We start from the raw sequence: 14,142 nt of genomic DNA on the forward strand, positions 1-14,142 counted from the left end.
TAGTTATATTTTCCAGGTCAAGGAGAGTTGAGAATGCTACTGATGCGACACATGCATATGTGTGTGTGTGTGTGTGTGTGTGTGTGTGTGTGTGTGTGTGTGTGTGTGTGTGTGTGTGTGTGTGTGTGTGTGTGTGTGTGTGTGTGTGTGTGTGTGTGTGTACTAAGCTTAAGGAAATGCTGCGGCAGACTAGTGTCATGGGTTAAATCGAAGTAAAGCTGACACTGAAGAAGAGCGTGCAGTATGTTCGCGCGCGTGCGTGTGTGTCACGCTCTGCTGTATCACAGGGCAGAAAAGACAGTTCTGTTAAGATGACACCAGCTGAAGGCAATGTTAGCGTGTGTGTGTGTGTGTGTGTGTGTGTTTGCGTGTGCGTGTGTGTGTGCGTGTGTGTGTGTGTGTGTGTGCATGTGCGTGTGCGTGTGTGTGTGTGTGTGTGAAGCTAGTCTGCAGCTGTTGATCTAATGCAGGTCATGTATCAGCCTAGCACACAGCTGACAACACTGGGTGGAAGTGTGTGTGTGTGTGTGTTAGAGAGAGAAAAAGCAAACTCAGTTGACACAAAACCTAAAAGACAATGCCTGTACATAGATAGATAGATTTAAAGGACAACTTAGTTTTTTTACAACCAAGATTTATGTTTTAGCTTGTAATTAAAGTAAATAAAAGATGAGTGTAATTTATTTTTTATTTACTGCTTTCTATAGTTTTAGCAATTTTTGCGATCTTTTTTTACAGTGGGCGGGGGCATTCGGGCAGGTGGCTAAATGTATTTTTTACACAATAAAAAAGGTCCCGTGGTCTTTGATGGCCAGATGTGAGTTCTTGTGGGCTAGAAGAGCTACTGTAAATAATAATAAAGAAATCGCAGAGTTGTGTAAAAAAATACATATTTAGCCACCTGCCCGAATGCCCCCGCCCACTGTAAAAAAAGATCGCGAAAATTGCTAAAACTATAGAAAGCAATGAATGAAAATGTTTTAACACCCATCTTTTATTTACTTTAATTACAAGCTAAAACATAAACCATGGTTGTAAAAAAACAAAGTTGTCCTTTAAGAAGAAATCTTAAAATTACACAGATGCCTTCCTGATCTTAATGGATTGAATGCATAGCAAGCTGCAGACCGTCCATGGCTAGGCTACATGTATAGCCTATATGTAGACTTATTGCATCAATATTAGCGAGGCTCAGCGCTACAAAACACACACACACACACACACACACACACACACACACACACACACACACACACACACACACACACACACACACACACACACACACACACACACACACACACACACACACAGGTGTGGTCAGTAAATTGTAGAAGCTTTAATTACAAAACATTCTCATCAATTGTGTTGGCAAGAACCCAGCAGCACTCTGTGCTGTGCTATACAGTGCCATAACTATCAATTAGCGCACAGGTAATGCACTCTAGTATGCAGTTGTAAGGCCATTCTTCCCATGCATTTTTCTCAATCAGATTGAAGCTGATTTTGAACATTTTCCAAATGTAAGGTGTTTATTAGCATTTTGCCACGTCTGTACTGCAGTTGTGGTCCCAAGTCTCGTGTTTGTGCATTGTTTGACTGTGCGCATCCCTGGGTGTGCACTGACTTTTAAGATTTCAAACAGTGACTGCTTGAACTATCACTATTCACTGCACATCAAGGGACTGGCGTTGCAAATGACCTTCGGCAGCATAAACGTGCACAGTACAGTACAGTACAGTACAATACAGTACAATACAGTACAGTACAGTACAGTACAGTACAGTACAGTACAGTGCAGTACAGTACAGTACAGTGCTTCTGCAACTGTCAGTGTGTTTCTCTTTACCGTTGCAGATAAACAAATAAACCAAACTAATGACTGTTATGTTTATCAACAAGATATCATTATGCACAGTGCAGAAGGAAAGCAGTATAGCACTTGCACAAATTATATACCCAGACAGACACTCGTTTTAACACATACATACACATACTTAGAATACACACAGGAAGAGATCTGGAAGTACCAAAAACACAGGTGCGCGGAAACATTCACGCCCACTCACACACACGCAGACACACACACACACACACACGCACACGCACACGCACACTAAACAGAAGGTGTGATTGTGTGTGTGCTTGCAGCAGTCTTGTGAGAGGCTGTAATCATGGTCTTCATTAGCTTCAGGCAGTCAGGCCTGTGAGAGCAGAAGCTGGCTGTGAGAACGAAGCTACATCAATGACATGCTAATGCTGTTGTTGAGTATGTCCAGCAGAGAGCACTCAGCGTTAAGCTAGATGTAAATGCAATCAATACAAACACGGCAAACATGCGTCTAAAGGGCCGTATTACTCACCAAGCACTATAATGGTATGTTAAAAAAAAAAGCTCAAAACGCGTTGCTTCACGCCGTGTTTCGACCTTGCAGATCTGCTACTTTTGATGCCTGTGTGTGACGCTGTTGTATAATCAAGTAGGGCGAAAAAACACAAAAAAGTTTGAATATGGAGATAGGAGGTTTTGCCCGACAGCTACGAACTACAGTACATGTACAAAGATGTAGTTTAAAAAATCGTTATCAAGTGGATGGCAGAGTTTACACCACAACATGCGCACACAACTATAAAACAAATACAACGGTGAATGATACAGTTAGTAAGTACTGTAATGTTACCACAAAATTGACTGAAATAAACTAAAACTAAATTATTTGAAAACAATAGTGAAAATAGCAGATCTACAAGCAAATATACTGAATATATAAGTCACAGGGAAATTGGCATTCCAGGGAAATTGAAAGAGGAGCGCTCGCTTTTAGGCGCGGGGCTTCGGCGCGAGGCGGGGCTTTTCGAGACAGGGTTTTTTACGCGAGGCTCGCGAGGAGGAGGAGGCACGAGGCGGGGCTTTGATACGAGGCGGCGCGAGGAGGAGGAGGAGGAGGCGCGAAGCGAGGCTTTGATACGAGGCGGCGCGAGGAGGAGGCGCGAGGCGGGGCTTTGATGCAAGGCCGACCTGGCTTTTGTTGTTCCCCCCCACATAGCAACCAGGAAGCTACGCTAGGGGAAAGCTGAACACACGTTCACACGCACACGTGATAATAGTTATTGTCCATGATGGAGGCGCGCCGACTCAGCAGAGCTTGAGGCCGACCGGCCGAAGGTCTGCTAGTTGAATCAGCGTCCGAGTTGTGAACCGATAGGGGGAGAATAGATCTTTTCATGGGTTGCAGTCTATGGTTACTATCCAGTGTCCACGACGACACACATGTGTGCGTGTGTGCCTGTGCATGTGTGCGCATGCACACACGCACACGCATGTGCACACATGCGCGTGCATGTGTGCATGCGCACACATGCACACGCACACACGCATGTGCATGCGTGTGGATTCAGTGTGGATTCAGTGTGCATTCATTGCCCTCTAGTGTTGGTTATACAGAATTGCCTGGGTGGGTGGAAAAAACAAGTAGCCTCGCGTGGCCAGACAATATCACACGACACACTGCGTGGATATTAGTCTGGTCCCTATCAACGATAGATTTTTTTCCAAGGGGCGGTGACAAAAAGATCCAAACGGACTCTATTGGTTAGACCTAAACCAATCAGAGCAGTGCTTCCTTGTTCACTAACCAATCAGCAGTGCTTCCTTGTACGTCATTGCTCCAAATAAGGTGATAAGTCCGCCCACATTTGGATACTGGGCCCTGGTTGGTTCCGCACAACTGCGGAGGGAGAGAAATGGAATCTCTATGGAGGGGGGCGGCGGGGCCAGACCTAATCTGCCGAGGGCTAAAGTGCGATGCAATTTTGCAAAGGCAGATTCGTCTGGAACCAGGCTAAAAAACAAGCGCTCCTTTTTCAATTTCCCTGGAATGCCAATTTCCCTGGAATGCCAATTTCCCTGTAACATATATATATATATATATATATATATATATATATATATATATATATATAAAAAGAAACTACCTTTCGATTATTCGATTAACCTGAGCTAGATTAAGCTATTAAGGTTATATTCTATTATATTCTCAGTTAATTGCCCAGCCCTCTCTCTACTTCGTCCTCTGACGAACCCTCCACCTGCGTCTCCAGTCATCCTTACATCTGGCCAGCTCGTTTGTGCTTTCCGCACCAACGTCTTTCTTTAGCACGTCCTAATAGGTATACTGTAGGTGTGGGATGTCCTACAGATCGACGCCCGTCCATCAGTAAGACGGCCCTACTTGAGACAATTCTGAATTATGCTTCTCTTAGGACATACAGTATATGCCCAGCTCTCATCTGTCCTAAACACATGTGTAGGCCCACACACATGCATAAAGAAATGTATGCATAAAGTAAACAAACGTGGAGGGGAATCACAAATTATGGAGGCTTTTTCTTTACTTTTTAAAGAAAAAGTGAACCAAAGATCACACAGTCACTCCATAGACCCCCCCCCCCCCCCCCAACCCCAATACAACCAGTGCTTTCACCCCAGGGTCTTAGCCTACGTCAGTCGGTCAGAAGAGTGATAAAAAGCACCTAGCCTTCCTGTCCCCCAAAGCCACAAAACCTTGAAAAGCTTTTAGTACGGCGGCCCTAGTGACACATGTTCCATGAAGGAGATGTACCAGCCAACCCCCCCCCCCCCCCCACAAAAAAAAACAGATGAAAAATGTGTTGCTACTTTCAGTTCTCACCAGCTCAGTGGCCTTCTGGCCTTCTAGAGCAAGTAGTTCTCAAACTTTTTTGAATGAATGTGTACTTGGCTGCTAACCCCCATCTGAAAAGGTTTTTGTGCCAGGGACCCCCAGAAGAGAATGTTTGTAATAATTTAAAAAAATGTGTCAAAAATAGCAGATGTACGAGCTTGTAGATCTGCTACTTTTGAATAGCCAACGAATAAATGGATAAAGTGGTTAAAATGATTGTGTATTAACTAATTTTGCTGGGGACCCCCTGGAAACTCCCAAAGGACTTTACTTTATGTTAAGTCCACGGACTCTCTAGAAAGACCACGGTTCTAGAGTGTCCGCCCTGAGACTGGGTAGTCGGGGTTCAATCCCCCGGTCGGGTCATACCAAAGACTATAAAAACGGGGACCAAACGCCTCCCTGTTTGGCACTCAAGGGTTGGATTGGGGGGTAAGTCCCTCCGACATACTAGCATCATGTCCAGGGGGTGTACTTGTACATGTAGCTGCCTCACGCTACAGAAACAGGAGATAGGCTCCTGCCCTATGGGCCTCCTGGCTCTGCAACTAGGCTTACTTACTTACTTTCAGTTATCACTGCGTGCGCGTGTGCGTGCGTGCGTGCGTGCGTGCGTGCGTGCGTGCGTGCGTGCGTGCGTGCGTGCGTGCGTGCGTGCGTGCGTGCGTGCGTGCGTGCGTGCGTGCGTGCGTGCGTGCGTGCGTGCGTGCAAACATGTCCCTTTCTGTTGCCAGCCAAGGCTGTATCCTCGACTGACTTGCATCAGACAACATGTTTCTATCCTGTTGACTTCATTGACTTTGAATTTGATATTGATGTGGCATGAAGTGGACACTGGAACAGGGGCTGAGGGGGGGGAGGGGTGGTGCTCTTTCATGTCCCCTCTAGAACCCCCCACCCACCCACACACACACACGTGTCCCTGCCTCCTTCCATCGTTGTGTCTGTGGGGTGCCTGTGATGACATTGTTTTGGCGTGCATGTATTAAAAGGCACAGGGCAATGACGGGAAAGGCGTTAGTGCTGTTAATTCATTCCTTATATCGTCTCTTGTCGGGTGGAAACCTCATATTTATAAAACTGTTACTTTTCAGGATTCCAATAAAAAATAGCAAAAGTTGCAGATCTGTAAGTTCAAAGTTGTCGATCTGCTACTTTTGATGCTTTTGTGTGACGCTGTAGTATGATCAAGTAGGGCGTTAATTTATGTAAAAACAGATAAGATGTTTCTGCCCGACAGCAACGATATCCAGGTTCAGCTATGCAAGGTTTCAAGGTGTTGAGCTCCCTATAGTAGTAATAATAATAATAATAATAAGTCCTATATACTCTGTCCTACGACAGATAACTAAAATAGTGTGTTTACATGAGTTGGTTGGGACTTGGTTGCCACTGCTGTGGTAACCATGCAACCATTAAACAAACAAACTTTCATTTCACTGCTGCTCACCATCCATGTCACGATGAGAGTTTGAGTCTAACCAATCGAAAGTATACAAGAAACAGCATAGCTGCACTGTAGCAATACACATACATTCGTCGTGTCATTGGCCGCAACAACGTTGTGCGCTTGTAGATCGTCTATTTTCGTGGTTCAGTGCATGTTGAAAGCCAGTTAGTTGGCACCATCTGTGTTCATATTTGCCCTGTCAGAGTTAAATGGATACTCAGGATTTTACCATGCAGTGCCAGTGAGGGAGAAGAGAGGAAGAGAAAGATCACCCTGGGAGGAACTAGGGAAGATGATAGAACGAGGGGAAGAAAGAAGAGGAGGGGAAATAATGGAGAGAGTGGAAGTAGGATAACAGAAAAAGAGGAGGGGGGGTGGAACCTGTCAGCTGTCCTCTCCTCCTTTCTCCTATATTCCCCTTCTCTTTCTCTCTCCTCTCCTCTCCTCTCCTCTCCTCTCCTCTCCTCTCCTCTCCTCTCAGCAGATCAGCTTAAAGAAATAACACTTTCTTTGATGTGCGAGCTCAACTCTCTTCTTGTTGCTTTCAAAGAGAAAGGTGTGTGTGTGTGTGTGTGTGTGTGTGTGTGTGTGTGTGTGTGTGTGTGTGTGTGTGTGTGTGTGTGTGTGTGTGTGTGTGTGTGTGTGTGTGTGTGTGTGTGTGTGTGTGTGTGTGTGTGTGTGTGTGTGTGTGTGTGTGTGTGGGCTGACTGTGAGATTAAAAAGTGATGACTTTCTGATTTGCAGAGCCGCCCCTCTCTCTCTCTCTCTCTCTCTCTCTCTGACTTTATTTTCTCTGTATCACTACGTTGTACAGTAGCTATATCCCTCGTTCTCTCCTCCTACATCTCTCTCTGAACTGCTTTCTCCTTCACTGGCCACCTCCCCACTCTCTTCAGTTCTCCATTCAACTCTGTCTCTCTCTCTGTCTCTTTCTCTGCTGTGTGATTCCATGTAAAGTGCAGGAAGGGGCCTGAACGAAACAGTGTATTCATTGGTTCTCAAACAGGGGTCCTTGGCGGGGTACCAGGGGGTCCCCAGCTAAATTATTTAATATAGCGTCGCAATCATTTTAACCACTTTAGCTATTATTTTATACTTTAGCTATTCAAAAATATCAGATCTACAAGCTTGTAGATCTGCTATTTTTGAAAAATCGTGAAAATGTGTGCAAATATTTGAATATGTATATTTTAAAGCGAATTTGTTTTACTCAAATCTTTGCATCTGAGGGTCCCTGGAACAATATTTTTGAGATGGGGGTCCGCGGCCAAATACTTATAATTGTGGGGGTCCTTGACATGAAAAGTTTGAGAACCACTGGTGTATTTCACCCTCACAACATGAGATGTTTACTGTGCTATCTAACACTGTCTGTTTCCCTCTCTGTTCGTGTCTGTCTGTCTGTCTGTCCATCGCCAGGCCCGCCTCGGTGGAGAGGAAACCTCCGGAGCTCAGCATGCTCAGCGACGGCTACCAGATCCGGATCTGAACCTCCGGAGCTCTCAACTCTGCGTTCGTATCCAGCCTCTATGACTCCTCTTCCTCATTTCTGCCTTCGTAACCAGCCTCCCTGTCCAGCCACTGGGTCGCTCTCCCGAGCCTCTCCTCTCCACTCCGCCTACAGGAAATGGAACACAGGAGTCGGCTGCATCTTCCAATGAGAAGATCCCACTGCGGCAGAAACCAGCTTAACGTTTATGTGTGTCAGTGTGTCTGTGACTTAAGCCTAAAGGTCTTTTCACATGGGGAGCGACACACTTGGATCTGCGGGGGTCACGCTGGGCTCCTCGTGTGAACAGAAGCGTTTCCACGCGTGGCGTGAGACGAAACAGGCACGCGACAGTTTCACGCGATAGATTGCACCCCAACGCCTCCCTATACCTGAACGCTGGCCTCTCGATGGAAATGAATTTGTAGGCGCAGCATCAGTCGCTTCCCGGGTGAAAAGGCCGTAAGCCATGCAGGTATGTGAAGGGGCCTATGTGTGCTTTCTTATTCAGAGTGACCTCCGGTGGAAGATCGCTGTCGTTACAACCAACCGTCTTCTTACTGTATGTGTCCCCATAAGGCCGCATCTCACGTTGTGAGCTTGTGGGCCGTATATTTTCGTGTAGAGGGAAAAAAAGAGGGCAACAATTATAGTTTGATTTCCCCCACGGGGGTATATAGGGTTTACGTGGTTATGGCACAGGTACATTTGAAGTATTAAAGTAGTATTAAACTTACCGGTACTTAAAATAAAAACTAGTTCACACTTCATTGGCAAAAGTCTTTAGATGGTTCCCTTGTTTTCAATTGACATCTCTGTCTACTCTGTGCCAAAGCACTGAAAACAGCAGCTCAACCTTGTGCCACAAAATAACAGAGGGGCTGTTCGGCCTGTTGCGGACCTCGGTGGAATGGCAAGGATAAAAAAAATATTTAACTTTTTTCGCCACTATTATAATTAATGTATGACTCCATTATTGCCCGTATTTCCAATCACCACACATACTCCTGAGGCCTGTGTTTTTCCTCGCACCCAACCTTGCAGGTTTTTATAGTGCGAAAGGGGGCTTAAAGTCTAAAAGCCACATTAGCCTAGAGGCTATGTTGCTCCTTGAGCGTCACCAAAGTGGTTTAAACGGATCGACTGACCAACACGGCCATGCTGAGGTCGACAGCGCCGTCGCTTGGCGAGGATACCAAATGAGGTACAAACAGAGCTTCTATGCTAATGTACAAAGACCATTTCGATTCCATTTTCCTGAAGCGGCTTTGGGAACGGAGAGAGCGAGAGAGGGGTTTTTAAAAAGAGTGACACAAGTGCTGGCGTTTGCATAATGAGATTGTAACAGATCACAGCAGGCCTATTTAGAATGTGGAGGGCATGATCGTTGCAGCATGCTGAGAAATCAAATGTGGAGGACATGATCGCTGCGGCGTGCTGAGAAATCAAAGACAGAGGAGGGGAGAGGATAGGATAGGAGGGGAGAGGGAATTACGAGAGAGCAAAGACGGGAGAAGGGATAAAAGGCAGAGAGAAGGGGAATGGAGAAAGAGAGAGAGAGAGTAGGAGAGTTCAGCAGAGATCATTAGGACTGATACTGCGACAAAACACCTGCTTTTTCTCTCTCTCTCGCTCTCTCCTTTGCTCTTCGATCTGAAATCAAGGGGAAGCTTCGTATGACAATGATGCTGTAAGTGTCTTGGCTAGTTTGATCTTTTCAATGGCATTGATTATTATCAGCGATATCCTTTTGTGAGAGAGAGGTCAGTGATAATAAATGTCATTGAAGACATATACAAGCAAAACGGCACTCACTCACAGAGGAAGGTTGTAGTCGTGTCTGTTTAGCTCTGTGAGGCTTTGATGAAGTACCCAGAGTGGCCTATACCATTGTGTCCTACGCTGTACACAGTGCATTGAGCGAGTTACGATATGGATTGTTCCTAAAGATAAGATATATTAATATTATGATGATTTTAGATTCTCCTATTGAGGCCTTTTTATGATTCACACACGCTTGAAATGTCAGACACGTCTGTTGTACCGTTTAGTTTCTGGACTTTCAAGGCAAAATAACTGACAAATCGTTGCTGTCGGGACAGAAACCTCTTATCTCCATACACTTTTTGTGTTGTTTCGTCAATTAACGCCCTACTTGATCGTACTGCAGCGTCACACAAAAACATCAAAAGTAGCAGATCTGCAAGCTCGAAACGGGGCGCGAAGCGACCCGTTTCCAGCTTGTGAACTGCTTGTGAACTTGTGAATGTGAACTGTTACGTTTTTGAATCCTGAAAAGTAACAGTTTTGGACATATGAGGTTTCCGCCCGACAGAGACCAAATGCAAGGCATTCAAAGGCGCGTAGATGCATTACATTATATGTTACTGTAGTATGTGATTATGTTTAACAATCCAGAGAATGTATGGGGATTATTAGTTCAAACGTTTAAATGAAGACTGTCTCACACACAGACGTCTCATCCGTTGTCAACAGAACATGAATGAGCATCGCTGTTTAGTTGACTGTTCTGTTGTGTCTTTCACCTCGAGGATGGTTGTGTGTCTGTCGATCGATCTGAAACTGAAAATGATGCCGTCAGGTGTTTTGTTGTTGTTGTTGTTGTAGCTTTTTGGTTTGACAACAAGCTATGCACGTGGAGAGGTAATCAACCGATTATGGAGGGGGAGGAAAAAAACTAATCTAAATGTCTTCCACAAACCAAATAAAATGAATGATATGGGTGCAGGGGTCCATAGATTGACTTACACTGGGGGCGGGGGGTAATCATTATCTAATTCACTGTATATTATATACTCTTGTAAAACAGTATATTTAACCACTTGGCTTCCCTATTTAACCCATTAAGACCTGAGGCCGCTCCTTCAAAAACGTCTTCTGAATCCTGAAAAAACGTATGATGCTAAATCAGTGGTTCTCAAACTTTTTCATGTCAAGGACCCCCAAAAAATGTATTTGGCTGCGGACCCCCATCTCAAAATATTTTGTTCCAGGGACCCCCAGAAGCAAAGATTTGAGTTACAAATGTTTTAAAAATGTATATCATGATTTTTCAAAACTAGCAGATATACAAGCTCTTAGCGCGGCACTCGTGCCGTGCTATGAGCTTGTATATCTGCTATTTTTGAATAGCCAAAGAAATCTAAAATGATGCGTTCAGGTCTTAATGGGTTAAAAAAGAAGTGGTTAGTAACATACACTATAATAATTGCATATTTGATAATCGCAATAATATACGTACCCCCCTCTCTCACCCCCCTCCATGATTCAATGTGGGTTCTCATCCTAAATACAGTACAGTACAATTGGGGAAGGTACATCGGATTCTGTGTCGTGATAAATATAGGTTACGTTGTCAGCTAAATACAAAAGAACAACCATAAGCATAATCACCATTATTCACAGAGTTCAGTACTGTATATGCAGACATTTAAGACATATCAACTATCTTAGACAATAAAAGTTACTTTTTAAAACTTACAGAACAAAGCTTACACTTACAGAATGAAGGTCAAACGTTTTATGGGTTGACGCAGTAACACTGCAGTAGGAATAGCAGACCATGCATGATGCATGTTTCTGGCACTTGGACTCTAGCCAGCCGTAGCACAATGCAGAGACACACACACACAGGTCAAGTAGGACAGTTTCTTAACTCTGGCACAAAATAACCAGTTGAACGAGAAACTAGGGCAGTATTTTTTATCATCCACGGTTACCTGGTCATTACTGTACCTTATAAAGTTCTGCCGTTGACTAGCTGACTTAATAGTAAAGTGAAGCGTTACTTTCAGAGTAACCAACGATCAAATGAATACTGGGATTATCGGTTATTATGTGGTTTTACTTTTTACTTTGTGTTGTTGGGTGAACTCCGCCTACTGTATATCTATATCTGCTAGATATTTTCCACCAACAAAGACAAATAATTATGATTTTTTATTGCTGCCCATGTGCTTTTAGAAATGATAAAACTCATTTTAAGGGCACAAGAAGGATACCGACATTTTTAATACAAATGTGAAAATAAGATTTGAAATGGATTTATTTTGTATCTGACAGCAACTTCTAAAGTACTTACTCCCAGGCTACAGCCCTCTGAAACCCTTTTTGGACTGCAATGCCACACCCAGATGACATGTAATACCCAGAAACATGTTTTTTTTTTTTTTTACAGTACTGTAACTAACTGGTATCCAATATATTAATATCAATTTTAACACACAAATCTGTAATGACACTGCAATCACAGGCTACCACACTGTGTTTTAATGATGCTACAATGCCAGGGCGAACTTCTTTTTTTATGGTAAAAGTCTACAGCAAACACTCAAGCAATGTAGCTATTTTACTTGACTTTCATGCTTTAATGCAACTTTGTTTGGAATTTCTTTTGAGTGAAAACCTTTGTTTATTTTGTTTACCTATTCCTTTATCCTTGGGGTGATGTGTTCAACTCTCCTTCAGTCTGATGTTTTTATTTTTGATAAAAGTCACATTTCTAATGTTTGATTCATTGATTGTACTATGTATGACGCAAAAGCACATTCACTCCTTGTAGCAGCTTGTCTCGTTGAAGGCCTTTGATTTGTTTACAGAGTGCTGTTGACATCAGTTGGTTTCCCAGCTTCCTCTTAATGTTAGATATTAACTTTAGTGTTCTAATTCTAAAGTTGGTGCTACACAGCAGATTTCTGGGCAAAAACAACCCAGACTATCTGTTAAACCATATTGATACACACATCCAAGCTGACGTCCTATGCCAACAAATGCAAGTACATTGGCTTGGGTTTGAAGGTGGACATGTTAACCACCCGATTATGGGCAAGTGACAAGTGCCAAACATCGCTGTCGAGACAAAACTGTTAGGTTGTTTGGGAGCTGCATTAAAAGTGTGTCATCCTAACCACTTGATGATGAGCACAGGAATGTCACCACCAGTATACATAAGAATACTTTTTTGATCCTGTGGTTCACTTTGTTGATCGTTGTTGGGAGCATTGCCCAGAAAACGACCATCATCCTAAAAGACAGTGATTCTCAACGCTGGTCTTGGTGGCCCAGATCACTGTTAGGTTTCTGTTCAGCATGGTGTCCCTACTTTGGGCATGTTCAAATATTTTCAAAAAATAGCAGATCAACAACCTCACAATGCGTCTCATTGTGAGCTTGTAGATTGGCTATTTTCTATATTTGATGTACAACGAAGTATAGGTCTTATGCTGTTAATTCATTCACAAATCCAGTCCTGTTGACCTAGTCTGCTTCTCTAATATGGGGTTCATGTTGTGTCCCAACGTGAATCCAAACTACTGTGGTCCCTAACAGAAACCCACCGTACTATGGATCTCCCAAGAGCACGTTTGAGAACCACTGTCCAAACAATGTTAGCGCTGGTGCTATAGCTTGTTGTTCACGTTAAGCAAGACTATAGTTTCCTCTGGGGTAAAACGGGAATGTTATTTTGTCCAAAAAACGTTTTGAAAATTTCCAAAATGTTTTTTGAATTTTATCGCGCTGTCTCTGTTGGCGCCTTGTTTTGTTTTCTTGTTTCTGAAAATGTCTATTTTCTATGGATGCTCCTACATAATGTAGAAACTGTCAGTGAAAAGACCCCGGCTCTTCATCAAAGTCCTTCGTCTGACGTGGGCTGAGGTGAACGAAAAACGCAGTGTATAATGTACTGTATTTGTGGTGGCCAGTGGGAATCAAACCCACAACCACTGCAAACAAATCTTCCCATCATGGCACTTTGAGCAAATCAAACAATCCTGGACTAGTTTGGAACTAACTGAATGGGACTGAGCAAAACGTTGGTTTGTTAATTCAATTGTAGCACTGGAAAAACGTGGAAGCACCTCATTATATAGGGCTTTGGAGAACTGGCTTCCTTACCCACACTATAAAACCACTATTGACTTTTTTGGGGATTTACTACGTGAAGAATCCAGTCCAGTCCACTTTCTTTTCTGAATTGAGCCTTGTGGAATCCGTCCCAGGTTTTCTTGTGCGAGGAATGGATAACGGTGTGATTTTTGTATTCTTATGGGAACCTAAAGAAGGAGGGTCTTGACGGGCATAGTTCTATCTCTCCTACTGTTGCAGTATCTGTGGCCCTCTGTCCCACTGTTACAGTATGTTTTTATCAAGCATGTGTTGTTGTAATAAAAACAAATGATCTATGTTTTTAACCCCGCTGTTTTGTGATCATTCATGTGTCCTGCTGAGCTTCTTGGAGCGATGTGGTGAGAGTTAGTTCGATTGGTTCATTGGCAGTGGTGGAATTGGCAGTGGTGGAAAGTAACTAAGTAGATTTACTCAAGTACTGTTTTGAGTTACTTTTACTTTACTGGAGTATTTCCAATTTCCATTTACTTCTACTCCACTACATCTCAGGCAATATTGTACTTTTACTCGACTACAATTATTTGAAAACTTTAGTTACTAGTTACTTGTAGATTTTGATTATCATTACAAAA

General features: G+C 43.4%; 1 protein-coding gene across 1 annotated transcript in view; it reads left to right on the forward strand.

Moving 5' to 3' along the window:
• The window catches only part of vash2 (vasohibin 2), a 51,350-nt gene extending 37,514 nt beyond the window's left edge, over window positions 1–13,836 (forward strand). The window contains 1 exon segment of the mRNA XM_080452357.1: window positions 7,573–13,836. Within this exon segment, the coding sequence (XP_080308483.1) occupies window positions 7,573–7,642 (70 nt within the window). The 3' untranslated portion in view covers window positions 7,643–13,836.
• Window positions 13,837–14,142: the final 306 nt, after the last annotated feature.

Source organism: Gymnoscopelus braueri (assembly GCF_963280865.1).
Source record: "Gymnoscopelus braueri genome assembly, chromosome: 16".
Classification (NCBI taxonomy): domain Eukaryota; kingdom Metazoa; phylum Chordata; class Actinopteri; order Myctophiformes; family Myctophidae; genus Gymnoscopelus; species Gymnoscopelus braueri.